The sequence below is a fragment of the Chiloscyllium plagiosum genome, unplaced genomic scaffold, assembly GCF_037043375.1.
Source record: "Chiloscyllium plagiosum isolate Xiang-an unplaced genomic scaffold, Cpla_swu_hap1 HiC_scaffold_11, whole genome shotgun sequence".
Taxonomy (NCBI): Eukaryota; Metazoa; Chordata; class Chondrichthyes; order Orectolobiformes; family Hemiscylliidae; genus Chiloscyllium; species Chiloscyllium plagiosum.
In genome coordinates, this window is record NW_028270149.1 from 47046958 (window position 1) to 47073591 (window position 26634).

General features: G+C 41.3%; 1 protein-coding gene across 5 annotated transcripts in view; it reads right to left on the bottom strand.

Moving 5' to 3' along the window:
* taf1 (TAF1 RNA polymerase II, TATA box binding protein (TBP)-associated factor) overlaps positions 1-26634 on the bottom strand; it is a 176162-nt gene that overhangs the window by 74505 nt on the left and 75023 nt on the right. For all 5 annotated transcript variants that reach the window (XM_043704745.2, XM_087992028.1, XM_043704747.2 and 2 more), the window contains exons 14-16: positions 13029-13202; positions 1160-1333; positions 813-917 (exon numbers count right to left, since the gene is read on the bottom strand). In XM_043704745.2, coding sequence (XP_043560680.1) covers positions 813-917; positions 1160-1333; positions 13029-13202 — 453 coding nt within the window. The remainder of the gene's footprint in view (positions 1-812; positions 918-1159; positions 1334-13028; positions 13203-26634) is intronic.

Consider the following 26634-nt stretch of genomic DNA (forward strand, 5'->3'; position numbering starts at 1 on the left):
CAAGGAAACAATTCACTATCATCTTCTCAATACCAACTAGGGCTAGTCAATAATGTTGATTGAAGTCAATAACACCATCCCTTTGACGAAGAAGAAATGTTAAAGAGCCCTCAGAATTACTCTGAAGTGCAGGGGTGTCAGTCAGAACTAGGACTTATGTAAAACAAAAGCCTGGTTATGCACAACACTACAGAAAGCAAGGTTTAGAGGGTCAATGTCTTACAACTCCCTTACTTTGGTGATGTCATATTCATCTTATACAAAGGATGAACAAATGAGAAAAACATAGATATCAAAAGCAAAGGAAACACCAAACTAAAGCCCACATTTTTGTCCCTTCTGGACGATTAGTTTGTTGCAAACATTAACATTTCCTGCATCATTTAAAACGATTCTGCCTGCATGATCATTACTGGTTGAATGTAGGTTTCATCCACTCACTGCTCTTCCCAGTTTTCAACATTTTTGTTCCCTAAAGCCCTTTATACTTAACTAATATAGAAAAAACATTGATTTGACCAATTTGCATTTGATTTGAGCAGATATATTAACCAAAATGAATTAACTAACTACTTCCTAGCACACAGAACTGCAGCACAGCACTTTTTCCCAAATCCTCCACTTAAATCCTTAAAACATAGCTTCCAAATGTAGATGTAAACTCTCTCCATGAAAATAGACTAAGAGGAACGACTGCACTAAGCTGTCTCCATGACTGGAGGCAAACCTATGAACTAAAGCATTCGTGATAAATAAAGACTTTTTCAGTCCTCCTTTTAACTTCTTGCCCACAATCGAAACACAGGTCCTACCTGCAATAATTGCCCTGGATGTAAGGATCCAAGGAATGGCGAGGTGTGGCAATAAACAGTCTCACCATATTTACAGTCTGGTGCACCGGGATCCTTGCCTGGTTTCTGTAATAGAATATTTGAAATCCAAATTAACGGCACATGGCCCTAGAACCGTGATTTCAAACACTCAAATATTTAAATATAAATTGAAGTATAAACTGTCACACTTACTCAAAGATCAACTTTCTTGCACACTGATTTGATTCATGGTTATTTATCAATCATAGAATTGATCGGCTTAATACTTAATTGCAGTTCTAAAAATCTTCACTCTAAAATATTTGTTTGAAATAAGTTTAACTCACCCTCTTGTAATAGTTTTTGATTTTTGTTGCCATGCCAACTTGCATCATAAGCGGTGGATATTCTTCACTGTACTCAGCGAGAATAAGGTCACCATCTTTACCTGTAAGATCCTGAGGAGTTCGCATAAAGAACATTTCTCCACCACCAGATGCTTGACGTTCCTGTTCACGCATCTAAGAGTAAAAATATATGTGGGTCATCACCTCGTGGACTCTACAGAAAAACCATTGTACTGTACAAATACTCACAATACACAAGAGCATAGTATTGTGAAGAAGGGAGTGGGACTACCTGAATTGCTCCTGCAGAGAAATCCATTGATTCAAGTGGAAACAAAGTGCCTTCTTTTACACTGTAATAATTCTATGATTCAACTGATGGACAGCCGAGGGTGATCGGCTGGAACAAGAGCAATAAAAGTGCAATACTACAAGACTGACATGAGTGGCAGAGTTTTGCTAATGTTAGAACTTGCGTACAACAATCTTTACAAAATTTTGGTTGGAGAGATCTAGTTTGTAGGCAACAAAGATATAGATGAATAATTCAAAGGGGCAGAGGCACTTCAGTCTGAATACCGATCAGTGATGGTAGCAGATAGATAGGACACATATTTCCACTTCAGTTAAAATTCAAACAACACAATGATGTTCTTCCATCACAGGAATGATTTTAAACAAAAAGCTAAGAATTGAACCACTATTGAAGGCAGCACCATGCAGTTTCCAATCAAGAACAGAGTGGTTTCAGTTTTACCATTGCTTATCCATCACTTGATACCAGATAAGCATTCAATTGACATCAAAATCAAAAATGAGCACTGAAAGATAAAGTTAGGTGTAGAGAAATGTATAAGATTACAGATGGGTGTCATAAAGATAAGGAATAATGAGCATGCCAGAGGTAACCATGAGAGAGGCGAGGAGTGAGGTAATTTCAGGCTGTGTTCTGGCTATGTAAGGACTGGAGTGAGTAGAACCAGTAAAGAGTAATTTCTAAAAAGTGTATCACAGAGGAACACAGATGCAGAACAGCTATCGACACTCACAGAAATGAAGACATCATAAGTCCTTGCACCTGAAACCAGTCATGGGTTGAAATAGACAAGCAAAGGAGGATTGGAGAACTTTTAAAATTTTTCTCACTCTCCAACATGATCTTGGAGTAGATTTGGCTGCTGAGAAAGGAGATGATACTAGTTGAGCTGTTCAATTCAATCTTAATTGTAGCATTTGCTCAAAACTGCAAGTGCGAGGGTGCAGAGAAGGGAATTGCAAAAGGAAATTGGTACGGATTAAGAAATCAAAAGATGAAACCCAGGAAACTACTTCACAAGATTTAAAGAGGCAAAAATATCTCTAGAGTTGAGAAGTAACTGAGGACAAGTTGAAGGTTAGAGGTGCAGGAGCAGTGGTTACATTCAAGCAAGAAAATGACAAGTACCTGTACATGTCTCAGATGATGTGCTTTGATGATTGATAATCTAATAAATAGTCAAAACCTCAGGCATTGAAAGATATGATAGCCATTGCAATATAAGAATGAATGGGAACTAGATATTGCAAGTTGAAATGACAAAACTTGAATTCACTTTGCAAAGTTGCCAAACTAATAGAAAAATAAAACTCTCATGTTTACTGCCCTGTAAACTTAGAAGAACAGGATGTGATAATGCAAGATGGAGAGACTCAAATGAAGGAACCTAAGAGAAATGCTATAACAGGCATTGAGATAGCAATGAGAATTGCATTATTATTGTGGCAATTTGGACAAAGAACACAAAGGGACCAGAAGCTGAACATAGCAAGTTCAGTGGGAGGACAGCAGTCAACTTCAGTAGATCAGATTTCAATAAGGCTGAGTTATCAACAGATTCTCTGAAATGTGAATGATACAAAGTTATTAATTACAAGGCAAAGACATTTGGGTGGTAGGGCAATCTGGACTGATTTGCTGTCAAAAGGGCAAAGGTCTGAAGTGAAGAGCAGCTGAAGATTAAAGACCTTTACTCCAGCAGAAAGGGGGGAATTGAATTCTTTTTTGCTGCTCCAATAAAACCATAAGTCCTTTGATGGACATAGCAGTGAATACCTAATTTGGAGCAGGAGGTCGTCATAGGCTCATCCAACAGCTATTTCAACATGGGGTGTCAGCAGGAAATTACTGAATTCAAACACTGAGGGAAATACTGCACAAAATGTTATATTGGTGATGGTGTGGCGAGGAAGAAGGAAACGTAGTATGGCCCTGAAATCAACAAGGAAAGGAGAGATGGGAGACGGAGTCAAAGAGAACAACCAATCAGAAGGGCTAGGGACAAACACAGAAAATACTGAGAAATCACTTCTGGAGAATTTTCAACCATGCTCAAAACATGAACTGCTTTTCTCACCACAAATGCTGCCAGACCAGTTGAGTTTCTCCAACTTTGTGTCTGTGTTTGTTTCAGATTTCCAGCATACGACGATAAGAAATTGATATGGGAGTAGGCCGATTAGCCCCTCAAGCCTGCTCTGCCATTCAATAGGATCATAGCTAATTTGACATTCCTCAAGTCCACTTTCCTGCATTTTCCTCATAACCCTTGATTCCTCTCCTGATCAAGAATCTCCCTATTGCAGCCTTAAATATACATAAGTACTCTGCTCCCACAGCTCTCTGTGGGAGGGAGTTCCAAAGACTCTCAACTCTCTCTGAGAAGGGGTAAGATTAAGGAATCTTGGATGACAAGAACAAAGGAGCTTCTCGTCAAAAGGAAGAAGGCAGCTTATGTAAGGTGGAGGAAGCAAGGATCTAGCACAGCTTTAGAGGATTACAGGCTTGCGAGAAAAGAGCTCAGAAATAGACTGAGGAGAGGACACAAAAAAGGTTTGGCAAGAAGGATTAGGGAGAACCCAAAGGCATTTTACTCATACGTGAGGAATAAGAGAATGATTAGGGAGAAGGTAGGGCCAATCAGGGATGGCGGAGGGTACTTGTTCGTGCAGTCTCAACAAATAGGAGAAGCCCTAAATGAGATTTTTGCTTCGATTTTCACCAAGGAAAGGGATCTTGTTGTGATTGAAAACTTTGAGGAGCTGGGATACAGGCTTGACCAGATCAAGATTGCCGAAGTTGATGTGCTGGAAATTTGGAAAACATTAAGACTGATAAGTCCCCAGGGCAAGACCAGATTTATCCTAGGCTGCTCCAAGAAGTGAGAAAGGAGGTTGCTAAGCCACTGGCGAGAATATTTGCCTCCTCACTCTCCACTGGAGTCGTACCGGAGGATTGGAAGGAGGCGAATGTTGTTCCTCTTTTCAACAAGGGTAATAGGGAAATCCCTGGCAATTACAGACCAGTCAGTCTTACATCTGTGGTCAGCAAAGTTTTGGAAAGAATTCTGAGGGATAGGATTTATGACTATTTGGCAAAGCATAGTGTGATTAAAGGCAGTCAGCATGGCTTTGAGAGGGGCAGGTCATGCCTCTAAAATCTTATTGAGTTATTTGAGGAGATGACAAGACAGGTCGACCAAGGTCGAGCGGTGAATGTGGTGTATATGGACTTCAGCAAGGCATTTGATAAGGTTCCCCATAGTAGGCTCATTCAGGACACAGGGAGATTTGGCTATCTGGATTCAGAATTGGTTGGCTGACAGAAGGCAGAGAGTGGTTGTAGATGGAAAGTATTCTGCCTGGAAGGCAGTGTTGAGTGGAGTCCCACAGGGCTCTGTTCTTGGGCCTCTGCTCTTGGTAGTTTTTATAAATGACTTGGATGAGGAAATCGAGGGGTGGGTTAGTAAATTTGCAGATGACACAAAGTTTGGAGGTGCCGTGATAGTATCGAGGGCTACTGCAAGCTGCAGCACGACATAGACAGGATGCAGAGCTGGGCTGAGAAATGGCAGATGGAGTTCAACCTGGATAAATGCAAAGTGATGCATTTTGGAAGGTCAAACTCGAATGCTGAATATAGGATTAAAGACAGAATTCTTGGCAGTGTTGAAGAAGAGGGATCTGGGTGTGCAAGTACATAAAACCCTCAAAGTTGCCACACAAGTGGATAGGGTTGTTAAGAAAGCATATGGTGTCTTGGCTTTCAATAACAGGGAGATCGAGTTTAAGAGCAGCGAGGATTTGCTACAGCTCTACAAGTCTCTTGTAAGACCACACTTGGAATATTGTGTCCAGTTCTGGTCTCCCTACTATAGGAAAGATACAGAGGCTTTGGAGAGAGTGCAAAGAAGGTTTACCAGGGTGCTGCCCGAACTGGAGGGCTTGCCTTCTGAAGAAAGGTTGAATAAGCTCAGACTTTTTTCTCTGGAGAAAAGGAGGAAGAAAGGAGACCTGATCGCAGTATACAAGATAATGAGTGGAATAGAGAGAGTCAATAGCCAGAGACGTTTCCCCAGGGCAGGATTGACTGGTACGAGGAGTCATGGTTTTAAGATATTCGGAGAAAGGTATAGAGGAGACGTCAGAAGTAGGTTCTTTATGCAGAGAGTTGTGAATGCATGGAATGCATTGCCAGCAGTGGAAGCAGAATCATTAGGGACATTTAAGTGACTGCTGGACATGCACATGGATAGAAGTGAGTTGAGGGGTGCGTAGATTAAGTTATTATATTTTACATTAGGACTAAACCTAGGCACAACATCGTGGGCTAAAGGGCCTGATTTGTTCTGTACCTTCTATGTTCTATGTTCTAAGAGAAGAAATTCCTCCTCATCTCAGCCTTAAAGTGAGTCTTTATCCTGAAACTATGCCGTCTGCTCCTTGACTTTCCCAAAAGGGGAGACATCCTCTCTGCACTTACCCCATCAAGCCACTTAAGAATTCTACATGCTCCAATGTGATCATCTATTATTCTTCTGAACTCTCATGAATTGAGTACCAACCTGTTTAGAATTTATTATCGTATGTATTTTTACATGGTAAACGCAATAAAAAGTGTTCTAAGTCACGCTACCATGGTGCATATATTAATGACAGAAGTCATGATAAAATCAGAAGCTATAAAAGTAAATAAAAGACAAAGTTTATCAAAGTCCATTTGAAGGCTCCTGGTCTCGAACAAAGTCAATCAAGAGATGATAGAGACAGCCGGAATGAGAACAATATCCATAATGAGCACGATTTGACAGGATGAAAACCGAAATGCCAGAACACTACTCAATTGGGTTGAAAGCCTCCAAAGAAAAATCGCCCCCAAGAAAGCCACTTAAAAAAAAACACTAGACCGTCGGATCACTGGGCTATGGCAAGACAGCCACCCGATTATAAAACAACATGGAGACACTGGGACACAGAGCCAGAAGTGCTCACCGAAGATTAAGATTGAGCTAGACCACCATCAAGATCACAAACCAGGACAAACCACTCCATGGGCCAAGACCAACACACCAGGAAAGACCACCACTTTGGGCCATCAGAAGCAACTGCCGCTTAGAAGAAGCTCATGGCTGAAGCTTTTAAATGAAGGTATGATGAATTTGATGTTATTCATGTTTTCCATACTAATTGAAAAACAATAAAAACAGAAAAAAAGAGAAACAGTCAACGCGAACGGAATAGGTAAGCAATGGGCTTCTGGGCTGCGCTGCTACTCCGCTGCAACCATTCCTCATTCATGTTTAATGTTATGGACGAGCCCAGACCACTCAAAACATTCTTAAGCAGGCAGCCCCAGACCATAACTTGGCAATTTGTTTTGGTATACAATGAAAATTACCCTGAGTAAGATAGCTAGGTTGCCTACTAGATTTTAAAATCAGACAAAAAAAACTATTCACAAAATTACATAATGAAACACAAAGAACAGGATAAAGAACCCCTACAGAACTCAGCCTATCCAACTAGACTTAATTATGCTATTCCAAATTTACACAACAGTCCCAATAAGCAAACTCCCTTTAAAAAACCAGTACAAATGGAATACATGCTTACAGGTTGAAGTTGAAGGGCAGAAAAGAGAGAGAGTTTCCACACAGCTCCCTGTTCAACTTCCCAATTCAAGATTGAATTAAAACTGCTCACATCAGCTGGACAGCTGATCACTCCCCTTTCATTATACAGGTCACTTCTAAAGCATGACAACTTTTGCCTGAAGTCTCACCTGTTCACATATAAACAAAAGGCCTCTCAAAATCCTTTGCATCTCTGTACCAAACCAGACTGATCAGAGCCCGGTGTGGTTTACTGCCCCTCTAAAACAAATCAAGGACAGAATCTCCTTGAGCCAAGGAAGAGCTTTTAGAAAAAAAGGGACGAGCTTTGTGACATTAGGCTTTGTTCCAAAGATAAGCCATCCACACCTGGGATCATCCAAGGGAACCTTCATTGAATTGTTTTAAATTAAATGATATCTTTCCTTAAGTAAGGTGACCAAAACTGTTCACAGTACTCCAGATGTGATCTCATCTTGTACAGCTGTAGTACAACTTCCCTACACCAATTCACCAAACCCCTTCAAATAAAAGCCAACATTCCATTAGTCTTCCTGATTACTCATGTGCTCACTTTCTGTGTTCCATGCGCAAGTACTCCAACATCCATTTGTGTAAAACGTTTTTGAAGTTTTTGTCTGTTTAAGTAATACATTGTTCTTTTGTTCTCCCTCCAAAATGAACATCTTCACATTTTCCCATACTATTCTTCATTTGCCAACTTTCTGCCCATTTATTGGATTGATCAATATCTCTCTATAAAGCGTTTGTATTCCTCTTGTAATTTACCTTTCAACCTAACTGCATCTGCAGTATTTTGCTTTTATGAGAGATGCAGGGGAACTTGAATCCAGAACTGCAATGAATACAAGAGCACAAATAAATAGAGAACCAACCTGAATTCACAACAGATGTTCTGAACAGGAATCACATTCTCACTTTGATACATGTACATAAGAGTCTTTTGTTCAGTGACAGCTGGCTGCCAGAGTAAGTGAAGGATGTTGCATTGCTGGTCCAGCCACATTCTGTTTTTCAGCACTTATAGAGTCATAGAGATGTACAACATGGAAACAGACCCTTCGGTCCAACCTGTCCATGCCGACTAGATATCCCAACCCAATCTAGTCCCACCTGCCAGCACTCGGCCCATGTCCCTCCAAACCCTTCCTATTCAAATACCCATCCAAATGTCTCTCAAATGTTGTAATTGTACCAGCCTCCACCACTTCCTCTGGCAGCTCATTCCATACACGTACCATTCTCTGTGTGAAGAAGTTGCCCCGTAGGTCTCTTTTATATCTTTCCCCTCTCACCCTAAACCTATGCCCTCTAGTTCTAGACTCCCCCAACCCAGGGAAAAGACTTTGCCTATTTACCCTATCCATGCCCCTCATGATTTTGTAAACCTCTATAAGGTTACCCCTCAGCCTCTGACACTCCAGGGAAAACAGCTCCAGCCTGTTAGCCTCTCCCTATAACTCAAATCCTCCAACCGTGGCAACATCCTTGTAAATCTTTTCTGAACCCTTTCAAGTTTCACAACACTTTTCCGATAAGTAGACCAGAATTGCACGCAATATTCCAACAGTGGCCTAACCAATGTCCTGTACAGCCGCAACATGACCTCCCAACCCCTGTACTCAATACTCTGACCAATAAAAGAAAGCATACTAAAGACCTTCTTCACTATCCTACTCCACCTGCCACTTCTCAGCCCAGTGGACCATCTGGTCAAGATCCTGTTGTAATCTAAGGTAATGCTCTTCGCTGTCCACTATATCTCCAATTTTGGTGTCTGAACGTTGCTCTTGCAAACAGCTTATTTTAAATGATTGTTCTTGCAAAACACACTGTTTTACTTTGAAATGCTAGTTCAATAGCCATGGAAGAATTTGATAGTCAGTTCTTGCAATGCAGTAATGGGCTACCTGGAACTAAATAGGGTTGCACAAGTGAACTGATTTCAGGTAGTCATTCCAACAAGATATAAGACCATAAGACATAGGAGTGGAACTAAGGCCATTCAGCCCATCGAGTCCACTCCTCCCATTCAATCATGGCTGATGGGTGTTTAACGCCAATTACCCGCACTCTCTCCATATCCCTTAATTCCTTGCGAGTGTAAGAATTTATCAATCTCTGCCTTGAAGACATTTAACGTCCCAACCTCCAGTGCGCTCCATGTCAATGAATTCCACAGGCCCACCACTATCTGGCTGAGGAAATGTCTCTTCATATCTGTTCTAAATTGATCCCCTCTAATTGTAAGGCTGTGCCCACTGGTCCTGGTATCCCCGCCTAAAGGAAAGAAAATTCCCAGCATTCAACCTTTCTAAGAAACGTATTATCTAGCAAGTTTCTATTAGATCTCCTCTCAAACTTCTCAACTGTAATGAATACAATCCCAGGATCCTCAGCCCTTCATCAGACATTAGGCCTACCATTCCAGGAATCATCTGTGTGAATCTCCGCTGGACACGGTCCAGTGCCAGTATGTCCTTCCTGAGGTGTGTGGCCCAAAACTGGACACAGTATTCTAAATCAAGCCTAACCAGAGCTTTATAAAGTCTCAGTAGCACACCACTGCTTTTGCATTCCAACCCTCGAGGTAAATGATAACATTACATTTGCTTTCTTCATCACAGACTCAACCTGCAACTCAATCTTTAGAGAATCCTGGACTAGCCCTTTGTACTTTGGCTTTATGAATTTTCTCACCATTTAGAAAATAGTCCATGCCTGTATTCCTTTTTCAAGTGCAAGACCTCGCATTTGCTCACATTGAATTTCATCAACTATTTCTTAGACCACTCTCCTAAACTGTCTAAATCTTTCTGCAGCCTCCCCACCTCCTCAGAACTAACTGCCTGTCCACCTAATTTCATATCACCGGCAAACTTCGCCAGAATGCCCCCAATCCCTTCATCCAGATCATTAATATATAAAGTGAACATCTGTGGCCCCAACACTGAACCCTGCGGGACACCACGTGTCACTAGCTGCCATTCCGAAAAAGAACCTTTTACCCCAACTCTCTGCCTTCTGTCAGACAGTCAATCCTCAATCCATGCCAGTAGCTCATCTCAAACACCATGGGCCCTCAACTTACTCAGCAGCCTCCCGTGAGGCACCTTATCAAAGGCCTTTTGGAAGTCTTGGTAGATAACATCCACTGGGTTTCCTTAGTCTAACCTACTTGTTATCTCTTCAAAGAATTCTAAACAGGTTTGTCAGGCACGACTTCCTCTTACTAAATCCATGCTAACTTCTTCTAATCTGACCCTGCATTTCAAGAATTTAGCGATGGATTCTAGAAGTTTACCTACAACTGTGGTTAGGCTAATCGGCCTATAATTTTCCACCTTTTGTCTTGATCCTTTCTTGAACAAGGGGGTCACAGCAGCGATTTTCCAATCATCTGGGACTTTCCCTGACTCCAGTGATTTTTGAAAGATTACAGCCAACACCTCCGCTATGTCTTCAGCCACCACCCTCAGAACTGAAGGATGTATCCCATCCAGGCCAGGAGATTTATCAATTTTTAGACCTTTTAGCTTTTCTAGCACGTTCTCTTTTGCAATCGCTACCATACTCAACTCTGCCCCTTGACTCTCTTTAATTATTGGGATAATACTCATGTCTTCCACCATGAAGACTGATTCTAAGTATATATTAAGCTCTTCAGCTATTTCTTTATCTCCCATCATTAGCCTTCCTGCATCAATTTGGAGTGGCCCAATTTCTACTTTTGCCTCTCGTTTGTTTCTTGTGTATTGAAAGAAACTTTTACTATCATTTCGAATATTACTGGTTAGTTTACCTTCATATTTTATCCACTCCTTCCTTATTTCTCTCTCTGTTATCCTCTGTTTGTTTTTGTAGTCTTCCCAATCTTCTGATTTCCCAGTGCTCTTGGCCACTTTATAGGCTCTCTCTTTTTCTAGCATACATTTCCTGACTTCTTTTGTCAGCCATGGCTGTCTAATTCTCCCCCCACCCCCCAGGTAACCTTTCTTTCCTTTGGGATGAACCTCTGGGAGCTAACTGTGTGTAATGGTAACTGTGTCCTCCATTACACCCAGAAGCTCCTGCCATTGTTGCTCTGTCTTCCCCACTAGGCTCTGCTTCCAGTCAATTTTCGTCAGTTCTTCTCTCATGCCCTTGTAATTACCTTTATTTAACTGTAACACCATTACATCCGATTTGCCTTCTCTCTTTCAAACTGCAGACTGAACTCTACCATATTATGATCGCAGCCTCCTAAGTGTTCCCTTACTTTAAGATCTTTTATAAAGTCTGGCACATTACATAGCGCTAAGTCCAGAATAGCCTTCTCCCTTGTGGACGCCATCACAAGCTGTTCCAAAATACCATCCTATAAGCATACCATGAATTCCCTTTCTTTGCATCCACCAACATTATTCACCCAGTCCATTTGCATATTGAAGTTCCCCCATGATCACCGTGACCTTGCCTTTCTGACATGGCCTATCTATTTCCTAGTACATCTTGTGCCCCTGGTCCTGACCACTGCTGGGGGGGGTCTGTACATAACTCCCATTATGGTTTTGTTTGCCTTTGTGGTTCGTCAACTCCATTCACACAGACTCCACATCATCCGATTCTATGTCATTCAGTGTCAGATTTAATTTCATTCTTAACTATCAAGGCAACCCCACCCCCTCTGCCCACCTCCCTATCTTTTCCTAAGCTATAAATCCTTGGATGTTTGACTCCCAGTCCTGAACCCCTTGCAACCACGTCTGTTAATTCATCTACTTTGTTACAAATACTATGAACATTCATGTAAAGCACCTTAATGCTAATTTTCTTATCCTCATGATTTCCATCACCTCTAGTAATATGTCCGAAGTTATCCTTCCTTTTTGCTTCATTCCTCTTCTGCCTCGAACTTAAACCCTGCACACATGCTAATCTGTTGGTTATCATTCGACTTGACTCCATACTCCTGTTGCTTTCCCTTTCCGTTCCCCCCAACTCACAAGTTTAAAGGCCTAGTGACCAAATCAGAAGGGTCCTCTTCTGGTGTAGTACCTACCCCTGATCCAAGAAAGCCAGGTTCAAGTCCCACCTGCTGCAGAGTTGTGTAATAACATTTCTGCGCAGATTGATTCGAAAACACTAACAGACATCACAGTAAAATCCGTTTGAGCTCCAGAGCTGCATTTAATTTAAAATCTGTTTCACCTGAAATAATGGCACTACATTCCTGGACATCAGGAACACTGATTTATGATTAAATAAGCAATTGACCAAGCCTACTTTTGCATCATCCAGTCAATTTACACAAATATTCAAATTGAACAATTCAACTGGTTCTTTTGGTTTTTTAATTCAACTGGTTTGGTGCTTCAGCAAGATTTCAAAGAAAGAAATTAGAATTCCAGTTTGAGACTGAGAAACTACAAAGGATGGATACAAAATTACTTTTCTAATTAGTAAAGATGATTGGATTGTCATTTGGAAGCCATTGCCCATTTTATCATCTCATGTTACTTATTTACATAACATCCCTATTTTTCATAGTAGCAATGGCATTTATAAGTGGACAAATAACTAAAAAAGTTTGAAATTAGTTGCTCACTTCCCACATCTTCAGTAAATAAATGCAATAATTCAGACTCCTGCAAAACGCATTAACAAAAACATTTGTTTTTAACAGGTGTACAAGATGAATTTGTGAAATCTGTGAAACCATAAAGATTCTGAATACAGTTAAATGCCAGTGATAGATCAATTCATTCTCCTCAAAATATTTGCCAAAGTTAACCAAATCTTTGCATAAATCATATAATATTTGGAAATAAACTCTTTTTAAAAAAGCTGTTCCTGGGAGGAGAACCTCAGAAGCAACAAGACCAACAATAAGATTTACAATAATAATATACACACTATGCATGACTAAAAGCGATCTTTACCTTGGCTTTTTTCTTGATATGTTTCAGTAGTGGGTACACAGAATGAGGTCCTGGCTGTGACAATGCACCAAAAGAATATTTCTTCAGTGTTGGTCGGTGGAATTGCCTGAGTTTCATTGGTCCCATATGAGTTGGAAAGAATGGCTGTCGAAGTTCCACAGCAGGAATGGAATGCTAGAACAGAAACAGTCAAAGTGACTAAAAATAAACACAATCCCAAATTACACTCCACACACACTACTCAGCGATAACAGATAGACTCAGAAATAAAATTAATCTGAAAAATACCTATCATCAATGTATATCTGTTCTTTCTAAAAGACTATCCGAAATAGGCAGATAATTAGGTACTTACCTCCCATTTCAAACATATGTTTCTCTCCAAGATCCTTGATTCATCTTTTATTTCCAATATCACAGGGATACTTATGAAAATAATGAAATGAGGACAGTGTCTCTCAATTTCTGCACTAAGCAACCTTTCAAATTCAGTATTTTAATCTTCACTTAGTACCCCTTGATCACTGCTCACCCATACTACACAAACCTCTCCCCCATTAGAACTCCCCCACCCATATTCACAGCCACCTCTCCAACCTCACCATTCTGCATGCTTGCACAGAGAAGGCTTGCTCTGACAATGTAAATTTATCTACTCATTTCCAACACAATCACCTGCTCGTTCTGAAGAAAACTGGACTTGAAACATTAACTCTATACCACTTTCCACCGATGCTGCCACACCCACTGAGTTTCTCAGCACTTGGTATATTTCACATTTCCAGAAATCACAGTATTTTGCTTTTATACCTCACATACCCTGGGAAGATTTCCCCTAATTTACTTAAAACTGGCCCTTTCAATATTTCAACTGCTCAGCCTTTGGCATACCATTGGCTGCAGAACCTGTGGAAGCACTGATCTGCAGTTCCCTTCTCTTATCTCCACCGAAATGAACTTATCCTAAGCAAACTTTTCTCACAGCATAGGTTCCCCATTTACTCCCTCAAGTCCAAGGAGATTAAATTTGGTGTATTTAGTGTAAAATTGGTTTGATCGTTCATCATTAGATCTAACTGGATTTCACTGAAATACTCCATTACTCCAGAGTTATCTGGAGTAAATATAACATTCAGCACTTCTTTCGACTTGAATAGCTCTCTCCTTCTCAGATTTTCTTTGTCTTCTTCATCCTAACCATTAACATGTGCAAAGTGTTCATGGATATCATCATCATCAGATTCAGAAAATTCATTTGGCTGTCTTTCCCATATTCTTATCTGATTCACTTTGTTCTTGCAAACTGACACCTCATCTCTAATGTCTTTCCTCCTCAAATAGCCTTCAGAAATGCCAAACTCCCACATCTGCAGACATCATTTCTATAACTTACTAGATGAATCTCTGCAATCAGATTTCCATCTATCACATCATTACTTCTAAAGAGTCTCCAAGGATCCAGCTTGACCACCACCTCTTTCTCATCTATATTTTTCATTTGGCACTCCTCAGATATAGGGGCAGCTTTCAACTCTATATACAAGATTCCCGCCTTAGTCATTTCTCTTAACTTTACGTTCAAATTCCTCCATAGTGCTGTAACTTTCTCAATCCCAAAAAACACCCAGTAACGAGCATCCTGTCTCCCACCATGGAACTCAAATAACACGTTCAGTGCATTACTACTGCTATTATTTGCCGAGGACCCCAGTTCTAGACATCCCTCCTAAAGCCCTCTGCACTCCCTTACAGTTCTTCTTAAACAAACCTATTTGTCAATACATTAGTCTCCTTTCATAGTCCCTTTTAACTCTCATTCAGCATTTATTTCTTTTTGATTGTGCATGTGAAACATCTTGGGACATCTTTCTATGTTAAACGTGCTTATAAAAATGCACATTCTTATTCTTGTTGGGTGTAAACTGACCTGTCCCAGTGCCTTATCAGCTTCCCTCTCTTCAAATGTTTTAGTTTTCCACATAGTCCCATACTATTACCCAGATATCTTGTTTGTTGGATAAACAATAATCCCAAATTCTTCTTTTGTGACGAGTGGTGAACTCATTTGAAGATTCTGCTTTAGCTGATCTTCTACAAACTCTTGGTCTTGAGAAAATAGAAATCATAGAAGTTACAGCACAAAAGGAGACCATTCAGTCCATCAACCCATGTCAATGCTAGTTCTTCAATGGAAACTACCTACTCTAATCTAATTTTCCTATTCTTATCCCAAAGCACATACTGTTCCTTTTTAAATACATAGAAAATTTGCTTAATAAAACTTCCAAGCATCACAAGTCCATTACTGATCGAAGTATGAAGAAGCACACACTGTTTTATATTTAGGGATCCTTTCCCCACAATAGTAAATATTCCTGCCTCCTCGCACACTGCCCCATGGTGAACTGCTCAAGCCATGTACAACAATGGCAAGTTCTACCTATGCTTAATCTTCTTCCTTCTGCTCCTCTCAAAACATCTCACATTCTGCAATTCATCCTTCTCCATACCCCACTTACAGTCCTCAGTATTTACCCATTGCTGAGATTTCTTCTCAACCCTCTTCCACAAGTCTCTGCTTTGTGACTCTTCATCCTTGTTGATTTCAACTTAGATCTAAACTGCCCTGCTCTCCTCAAATTTTCTTTCACTAAATGCTCTAAGTCACATCCGCTTCATTCATCTTACTACGTTACACAACCTCTATATCTCAGAGATCTTAATCATTAATGAAGTTCTCTCACCACCACTTCATCTCTTTTGCCACTTGCATTACCCTGCACTTCTCCACTCCCATTAGCATCATTTTCTATTCTTGGAAAAATCTCTCTTCTAGCTCACCCACACGTTTACTCTAAAACTCCCAATTTTCTCTTGTCTGAATTTAAATATATGAGACCATCTCTGCTCCTGCTCCTTCAGCTTTGTTTTCGATGTCTCTAACTTCAGCAAATCACTCACCATTTTCCACTCCTTCCACTTTCCCTAATATAGTACCTGGTTGGCTATTTTAGATCGAAAGGTGACAAATTCAGAGACATAAGGCACATGACTTATTTTTGATATTCATTACTCAAAGTAAACTTGAATAGTTCTTCTCAGTTAGGGTTAAGTGATGGCCTGGTGGTATTATTGCTGGACTAATAATCCAGAAATCCAAGTAATGCTCGAGAGTCTGATTCCCACCATGACAGATGATGGAATTTGATTTTTAATTCAACAGAATTTGGGAATTAAAATTAATGATAACTTTGAAACCATTATCAATTGTCATAAATACTGATCTGGTTTACAAATATTCTTTAGGAAAGCAAAGTGCCTTCCTTATGTGGTCTGTCCTACATGCAACTCCCAACACTCAGCAATGTGGGTAATTCTTAAATGGTTTAATTCTAAAATGGTTTAGAAAACCACTCACAGCTGTATCAACCACAAGAAAGGAAAAAAAAGAGAATGAAACTGTTTTGACCACTTGACACCAACTAAGGCACAGGAAATGACAATGATAACCATAAAGTCCTCCTTATGACCATCTGTGTGCTAGTGCCAAAATTTGGAGCGTTTTCTCACACAACAGGCAAATAATACTTGATATAGTCATACTTACTGAATCATACCATATTATACACAGTGTTCCAAATGTCAGTAATGAGGTGGCAGCACAATGTTATACAGTCAAGAGGGATCTGCCCTAAGAGTCCTCAACATTGACACCACCCTATAATAAGTCTCACAGCATCAAGCCAAACATGGACAAGAAAACCTCTCGCCGACTATCACATATTTCCCCACCGCAGCTTACTTCGTAATGTTGAATACCACTAAAAGGAAGCACTGAGGGTAGCAAGGCCACAAAATGCACTCTCGGTGGGGGACTTTAATGTCTGCCACAAACAGTGACTTGGCAACACGACTACTGACCAGTCTAGTCAAGTCTAAAAGGACATCATTGATAGGCTGGTTCTGAAGCAAGTGGGGAAAAACCAACAAGGAGGAAAAATATACTTGACCTCATCCTCACCAAGCTGCCTGCTGCAGGTGCAACTGTCCATGGCATTAATAGTAAGACTGACCATTTCTCAGTCCTTGTGGAGATGAAGTGTTGAGAATACTTGCTGAGAATGGTATTCTCAACTTGAGAATACAAGTTGAGGCACTACGAGGCTAAATGGGATCATTTTCAAACAGATTTAGCGACTCAAAAACTGGGCATCCATAGGATTGCTGAGGGTCATCAGTAGCAGGAGAATTGTACTCTAACACAACCTGCAACCTCCTGGCCCAGCATAGACCCCACTCAATCAGTACCATCAAGTCTAGTTCAACGGAGAGTGAAGGAGGCATGCCAGGAGCAGCACCAGGTTTACCTAAAAGCTAGCAGCAAATGATAGACGGAGCTAAGCAATCCCACAACCAACAGAGCAGATCTAAATAAAACAAAAACGTAAGAACTACATATGCTAGAGATCAGAAACCAAAACAGAATTTACTGGAAAAGTCAGCAAGTCTGGCAGCATCTATGGAGAGAAATCTGGAATTGGAAAAGTTCAATTTCACTTTTACATTCCCCCCTGCTCTCACCTTCACCTGGTCCATCTCTGACTTCTCCCTTCCCTCCCTCGACATCTGTTTCCATTTCCAGGGATAAGCTGGCCACCATATCCAATACAAACCCAAGACTCCCAAAGTTACTTTAACTATAGATCCTCAGACCCTGCTTCCTGAAAAGACTCCAATCCATTCTCCCAGGTACTCCATCACTGTCACATCCATTCTCATGATGCCAACTTTGACAAGGGGCCTTTGAAATGTCCACCTTCTCTCTCAATCAGTATTGTTGCCAGGGCCCTCAGCCAGGTCCAACCCACCTTTTGCACTTTGGCTCTCGCTCCCTCTCTTCCCTCCCTACAGCAGTGATCGGGTTCCCCTTGTCCTCACCTATCATTCCATCAGTATCCATATCTATATGATCATTAGCTGCTATTTCCACCATGTCCAGGGGGTTGCCACCACCAGACACATTCCCCTCCCCTGCAATGTTGGCCTTCCACAGAGACCATTTCTTCCAGGACACCCTGGCCCACTCTACCTTCGCTCCCAACAGTCCTAACAGCCCTACGGCACAAACCCCACCACCGCACAAGATGTAATATCTGCTCATTCACTTCCTCCCTCATTATTTAAGGCCCATTACAACCTCCAGGTGAAGCAGTGCTGTATTCACTGCTCACAATGTGGTCTGCTCTATAAGTAAAATGAAACACTTTGCAGAACACTTAGGTTCTGTCCACAAAAAGTACCCTGAGTCTTCAGTGTCTGGAATTTCAGTACACCACCTTGTTCTCAGGCTTGCTGCAGTGCAACAGCAAAGCGCAGAGCAAGTGGAAGAACAGCATGTCATTTTCCACTTGGGAACTCTGTAGCTTTCTGGACTTCATATTGAGTTCATTGATATTGAATTTTCAGGCTTGAGCACCTCGCCTCTACTCTTTCCCCCCCCCAACTCGGCCTTCTCATCACATGGGCACGACTGCACACAACTCATTGTCAGCTACTAATAGTCCCCGTTAGCAGCTATTCAATCCCCAGGCTGACCTTATCCAAGCTCTTTATCTGTTCAACGGCTTTTCTTTCTGATTGGGCTCTATGTCCACCTATCACTTACTCCTTCCCTTTCCTTGGCATAGTTACTAACTTTTTCCTCACTAGCATCAGTTCTGGACCCAAATGTTAACTCTGCTTTCTCTCCACAGATGCTGCCAGACCTGCTGAATTTTTCCAGCAATTTATGTTTTTAGATCAGGCGTAAGCTCTGCAGTCCTGCTACATCTGGTAGAGAATGGTGGTGGGCAATTAAACAACTCACTGAAGGAGATAGCTCCATAAATATCCCCAACCTCAATGAGGGAAGAGCCTAGCAGTGCTATTACAAAGCTGAAACATTCACAGTAACCTTCAGCCAGACGGGTGGCACGGTGGCACAGTGGTTAGCACTGCTGCCTCACAGCACCAGAGACCCGGGTTCAATTCCCGCCTCAGGCGACTGACTGTGTGGAGTTTGCACATTCTCCCCGTGTCTGCGTGGGTTTCCTCCGGGTGCTCCGGTTTCATCCCACAGTCCAAAGATGTGCAGGTCAGGTGAATTGGCCATGCTAAATTGCCCGTAGTGTTAGGTGAAGTGGTAAATTTAGGGTAATGGGTCTGGGTTGGTTGCACTTTGGAGGGTCGGTGTGGACTTGTTGGGCTGAAGGGCCTGTTTCCACATTGTAAGTAATCTAATCTAAATGTTAGATTGTCATTTATTGGAGATGGTCATTGCCTGGCTGCCACTTGATAGTCGAAGCCTGGATCTGATCCAGGTCTTCTTGCATTTGAACTTGTTCATTTCTGAGAAGTCATGAATGGTGCTAAACATTATGCAATCATCGGCAAAAATCCCCACTTCTGATTTATGATGGAGGCAATGTCAGTGATGAAGCATCTGAAGACAGTTGGACTAGACCACTACCCTGAGGAACTCCTGCAGCTGAGATGACTGCCTGGCTGCATGGTTCAAGAAGGCAGCTCACCACCACCACTGCTTTAAGGGCAATTAGGGACGGACAATAAATGCAGACCAGCTACCAATGTCCACATCCCACGAGTAAATAACAAACAATATCTAGGTCACTCGAATTAGACGGGGAGAGACAAAAATCTACACAAAAGGGAGATTGGACTGGAAGTCAATTATCTGACACCATTTTTGATAAATGAGCTCATCTGTTCTAAGGATCTTGAGTTTAAATTTTAAATTGTGAAGGCATGAAGAAAAAAGAATTTATTTCATGTTTTGCAGACATACCTAGTGTGAATTCTTTAAGAGGTAACTGGAAGGTAATTCTGCATATTAACGACTTTTTAAACAAGGTTTCTTATAAATCACATAAATGGTATAACTGCTTGCTTTGTTGTAAACCTCTGCTGGGGCTAGCTTGGAGAGTTTTGTGTTTTCATCTAGTTATGCTGGAGGAAACCTTCCTAAGAACAACGAGTTGGACAGAAGACTGGCTGATCTTATCTATTTATGAAAAGAACACCTTCTACAACAGTTCCAGATAAAATCTATTTACTCTTTTGAAAAAATCTCTCAAGATTGTGCTTCCTGAGCCAGTTACGTTTGGAAGCCTTTGCTACAATTAAACGTGGCAGCATGGTGGATCAGCGGTTACTACTGCTGCCTCATAGTGCTAGGGTCCTGGGCTCCACTCCACCCTTGGGCAACTGTCTGTGTGGAATTTGCGCATTCTCCCCATGCCTGTGTGGGTTTCTATTGGGTGCTCCCGTTTCTTCCCACAATCTAAAGATGTGCAGGTTAAGTGGATTGGCCATGTTAAATTGTCCATAGTATCCAGAGATGCGCAAGCTAGGTGGATTAGTCATGGGAAATACAGGATTACAGGGATAGAGTGGGGGTGTGAGTCTGGATGGGATGCTCTTCAGAGGGTCAATTTGGATTCAGTGGGCCTAAAGGCCTGCTTCCACGCTGTAGGGATTCTATGATGCCTTGACCACACTCAACACTCTGGGCGGCATGGTGGCACAGTGGTTAACACTGCAGCCTCACAGCACCAGAGACCTGGGTTCAATTCCCACCTCAGGTGACTGACTGTGTGGAGTTTGCACATTCTCCCCGTGTCTGCATGGGTTGCCTCTGGGTGCTCCGGTTTCCTCCCACAGTCCAAAGATGTGCAGGTTAGGTGAACTGGCCATGCTAAATTGCCCGTAGTGTTAGGTAAGGGGTAGATGCAGGGGTATGGGTGGGTTGCGCTTCGGCGGGGCGGTGTGGACTTGTTGGGCCGAAGGGCCTGTTTCCACACTGTAAGTAATCTAATCTAATCTAATCTAATCTAATCATAACATTAGGGAAACAGGCACTGTAACATTGAACTCTTTATTCTTTTGCCTTCTAGAATAATCCAATGGCCAAAATGATTATTTTTTGGAAAGCCAATCATGCAGATGTCCTCACTTTTCTTGAAGAATGTCAGTGTCTGTTTGTGATGAGAATTTATCTATAGTAGTAACTGTACGTTTTCTACTTTGATAACAAAAGTGGCTTTGATAACAAACTTGGTTGATGGATGCTTTATGTTTAAACCCATAACAGATTTGTATTTAACTGGTCATAGAGATATACAGCAAGGAAATAGATCCTTCGGTCCAACTCGTCCATGCCTACCAGAATCTTAATTAATCTAGTCCCATTTGCCAGCATCTGACCTATATCCCTCTAAAACCTTCCTATTCATATATCCATCCAGATGCCTTTTAAATGTTGTAATTATAGTAGCCTCCACCACTTCCTCTGACAGCTCATTTCAGCTTGCTAAGTGAAAGAACTATTGTCATTTTCTAATGACCCTTGGAATAACAGAAGTGGAATGGCAGAATATGCCTCTCGTCAGAACAAAAAAGTTGCTCACAGCAGGATAGTTACAAGTAGGGTGCGAATAATCGGAAAAATAAAAGGAAATAACATTAGGTTATTGCGTATTACTGTATCAAAATAGCTCTGGCAATTGCTAAAACCTTTCAGGGGGTGGGGAATTTATCCCTGAATGATTTGCAAAGAAGCTGAGAAGTTAGAGTTAGAGTTAAATATATGGGTTGAGGGTACAAGCACAATAAGTGAAATTCGAAGAACAAATGGGTGAATCCATTTAGATGTTAATAAAGTGTGGCGCTGGCAAAGGCATAGCAGGTTAGGCAGCATTTGAGGAGCAAAAGAATCGATGTTTGTCAAGCCAATCCATTTAGATAATGAGAATTCAATTACTGTTGAGCATGAAATAGAACAGAAAATGGAAGTTTTAAAAATCTGAACAGAGAGGCAGAAAAGAGAAAGACCACCTTAAAGGGAGGAAGAAGAAAGGGAAAGATCATTTCAGGCAAGAGAAAAGGTTGAGCAAAAGGAAATGCCAATTTAAAACCTGGTACTAAACAAAAGGACCCTGAATTTGGCAAACATTCTGACAAGGGAAACATGGAGTCCAATCAAAGGCATGGTCCTAAGTTTATAAGTCTGTGCAAATCCTCCAAAATTTAGATGAAATTTCAGTTCTTTTGGAAAGATAGCCAAGCATTAGAGAGAACCAAAAGAAAACTTGACGTTAATCATGCAAAGCAAGTTTATAATTCGGAGCTTCGGAAATGTATGTTTTGCTTTCTGAGCAAGCGTCTCGAAATTATAAGATTTCGAGTGAGTACAACTTGGTCCCTAAGGCTTACAGGCAGAAATTTTAGAATATTCAGGAACAGCCTGAGTGGAAATCTAGAATTTAAGTGGATAAAGCAAATAAATTTTTAAGGGGATAAGTTGACTGCAGTTAACCAAGGATATTATCAAACTGAAAGAAGAACACATACAATGTGGCAAAGATTAGTAAGTCAGAGCCAGATTTCCAAATGATATTCCTAAGGTACCATATACAAGGCTACTTAAAACATGAGCTTTATGAGCTAGTATATCAGAATGGATAGAGGAATGGCTAATATACAAGACAGAGTTGGGGTAAAGGAGGCATTTTCAGGATGACAATTTGTGCGGTTTTCCCGAGATATCCTATATAAGACTACTTAATAAGATATAAGCTTTTGAGGCTGGTATATTAGAAAGAATAAAGGATTGGCTAGCTAATATAAGACAGAGTGAGTGTGACTAATATAAGACCTAGAGTTGGGATACAGGGGGCATTTTCAGGATGACAACTGTGGAGTGCTGCAGGTACACAATTATTTTAATATATTTTAAGAACTTGGAATAAGGCAAGTGAACGTACAATTGCTAAGTTTGTGGATGACAGGGCAAATGGTGAGGAATACACAACAAGTCCACACATGGACACAGGCAAACAAAAATTGGCAGATGGAATATCATGTGAGAAAAAGTGAGGTTTTGTGAGAGGAGGAAGAGTTGAATATACTTAAATGAAACAAGAGTGCAGAAAGCTGCAGTACAGAAGGATTTGGGGCTCTTTGCATATCAATTACAAAAAGCTAGCATTCTGTTTCAGCAAGATATTGGGATGTTAACCTGTATTTCAAAAGGAATGGAGAATCAAAAATGAAAATATTGCTAAAACCACATAAAACACTAGATAAACCACATCTAGAACACTGAACAGTCTTGTTCCCATTATCTAAAGAAAAATTGACATTAATCATGCAAAGCAAGTTGACAATTCGGAGCTTCTGAAATTTATGTCTTGCTTTCCGAGTTGGCTTCTCGAGATCATGAGATTCTCTGGCATTCAAAGCAGTCCAGAGGAAACTTGCTAGATTGATCCCAGGTATAGAGTGATTTTGTCATGAGGAGAGGTTAAGTAGGTTGGACATGCATTCACTGGAGTTGAGAAGAATAACAGGCAACTTCAGTAAAACAAGTAAGATTCTTAGGGGGTTTGGCAGAGTACATGCTAAGAGGCTATTTCCTGCTTTGGAAGCTTAGAACCAAAACACACAAACTGATTAAGGGCTTGCACATTTAACATTGATTTAAGGTGGAATTTCTTCTCTCAGAGGGTTGTGAATCTGTGAAAAACTGTACCACAAAGGACTGTTGACTAAGAATATTCAAGGTTGAGATAGACAGATTTTTAAGAGTACAAGAATCAACAGTTATGGGTAAAGAGCAAGAAAATAGATTCGAGGATTATTGGATCAGCTATGACTTAATTAAATGGCAAACCAGGCATGATGAGCTGAATGGCTTGCTTTTGCTCTGAAGTGGTTTAAGAATGCGAAACGTCACTCTCTCCATTCATAAGAACTTATATTAAAAACTAGAAAGTTGTTACACCAAGACTGGCAGTGGAAATAGCTGACAATTACAAGCTTATCATAAATCTCAACCAGCTTTCCATTAGTCTCACAAACCTGACAAGGATAGAGCGTGGGTCAACAAAAGGAAGGCAAATACCAGAGAAGGGACAGCTGGGAAAGTTGGAGTATCGCCCCCTCAGGCCAAAAAAGAAAGTGCTGAGGGTGGAAATGATATCCATAGGCCTAAGTGTTTTTGTTGCTACAAGGTGGGAGACCTTCATCAAATTGCTGAAAGTTGCAGATGCTGGATTTATTCGAATACAATATCTGTTCAGAGAATGGAGCTCTGATTGAGAATATAACATACTGAGTTGTGGCACAGACTCTACTGCCTTGAACGTAATTAAAATATGTTAAGAGTTACAGAAAAAGCTTGTCAAAAAGGAAATGTAACACTTTATTCCTTGAATGAAGCAGATAAATTTAGTCATCCTCAAAGATCCAGAAGCCTCTCAAACTTACTTGCTTGCAAAAGGCACAACTTTTTCAATGGAGAGTGACATGAATGTCAAAGTTTGAGTAAATACTATTAGCAGGGAATAAATACACAAATGTTTATGTTGGCTGCACCTGTAATATGATCTAAAGTCGGTACAGTAAATGTGGGTTGTCTACTGTTTATGATGCATTTCTAGGGAATGATTCAGCAGCAGTAAAGGGTGTAGCTACTCCAGCAGGTCTTCATAAGGCTATGGTACAATTCTGTAAAACATGACAAATATGCTAGTCCATGGGAAAGCTGCAACATTCTATAGAACCAGCACCTTTAGTTCCTATATAAATTTTGAGGAACCCTCTTGTAAACTGCTGGTGGATTAAGGGAGGCCTTTATTGTAAAGGAAAGTGTGGCACCAGTATATCTTCACTATCATAGCTGTGGCTACTTGTTTCCTAGAAGAATCCTTATCCTTAAGAATAAACACTGCTAAAAGTAATGATAGAAGAACCCAGTTCTTCACTCAATATGCACTGGAAGCAGTTTAGAGAAAGTTTACCAGACAATGGGTGAGTTGTTTTAAGGGGTTTGCCTGGGTTTACATTCTTAAAGGTTTTAACAGAGTAAGAAAAGACTTGATTGGAACATACAAGATCCTAGAAGTCTTCACAGGGTAGGTATGGAGGGATGTTTGCTCGAATGGGAGAACATAGAATGAGGGATGACTCTTTAAAGGGAGCATTCATTCTGTATAGAAATAAGGAAATTTTATTTCACAGAGTCGCGAGTCTTTGGAACTCTCTTCCTTAAAAGATAATAGAAGCAAAGTCTTTCAATACATTTAGGGATATAAAACACGGAAACAGACCCTTTGGTCTAACTCGTCCATGCTGACCAGATATTCTAAATTAATCTAGACCCATTTGCCAGATTTTGGCTCATATGCCTCTAAACCCTTTCTACCCATATACCCATCCAGATGACTTTTAAATGCTGCAATTACATCAGTTTCCACCATTTCGCTTGGAAGCTCATTCCGCGCACACACCATCCTCTTGCTTGAAAACGTTGCCCTTTAGATCCCTTTTAAATCTTTCCCCTCTCATCCTAAAATTGTGCCTTTTATTTTTGATTTCTCCCACCCCAGGGAAAAGACCTTATCTATTTACCCCATCCATGCCTCTCATGATTTTATAAAGCTCTATAAGATCACCCCTCAGCCTGCAGCACTCCAGGGAAAACAGCCGAAATCATTCAGCCTCTCCCTATATCTCAAACTCTCCAACTCTGGCAACATTCTCATAAATCTTTTCTGAACCCTTCCAAGTTTAACAACATCCTTCCTATAGCAAGGAGACCAGAACTGCACATAATATTCCAAAAGTGGCCGAACCAACGTCCTGTACAGCCGGCAATATGACCTCCCGACTCTCACAGGAGAAACTGAGGACCACAGGTGCTGGAGATCAGTCGAAAAGTGTGGTGCAGCAGATCAGACAGAATCCAAGGAGCAGGAGGAATCTATGTTTCAGGCACATGTGTGTGTGTACGCACACGTATGCATGTGTGTGGGTATATGCACGCATGTGTATGTGTGTGATTGCGTGTGTGTAAGAAAGCTGAGAGATAATTTGGGGGTGGGGTAGCTGGAAATGCAATAGGTGGTTACAGGTGGGGGATGATGGTGGTGGAGTAGATAGGTGGGAAGGAAGATGGATAAGTAGGACAGTTCAAGTCGGTGGTGCCGGGGTGGAGGGTTGGATTTGTAATGAGGTGGATGAAGGGGAGATGAGGAAACTGGTGAAGTCGACGTTGATGCTATGTGGTTGGAGGGTCCCAAGACGGAAGAGGAGGCATTCTTCCTCCTGGCATCAAGTGGCTTTGATTTAGCAGGGCAGGCAGCCAAGGGCTTGCATGTTCTTGGCGGAGTGGGAGGGGGAGTTGAAGTGGTTGTTTACAGAGCAGTGGGGTTGTTTTGTGTGTGTGTTCCAGAGATGTTCCATGAGTTGGCATCCTGTCTCCTCAACGTAGAGGAGACCACATCAAGAGCAATGGACACAGTAGATGAGGTGTCTTGATGTGCAGGAATATCTCTGCTAGGTGTGGAAAGATCCTTTGGGGCCTTGGACAGAGGATAAGGGGGAGGTGTGCGCTCAGGATTTGCAAGTCTTGCAGAAGCAAGGGAAGGTGCCAGGAGCGGAGGTTAGGTTGGTGAAGGGGCCGGGGCAGGCGTGGACCTAACGAGGGAGTCGCGGAGGGAATAGTCTCTGTAGAGTGGGAGAGAAAGATATCTCTGGTGGTGGTGTC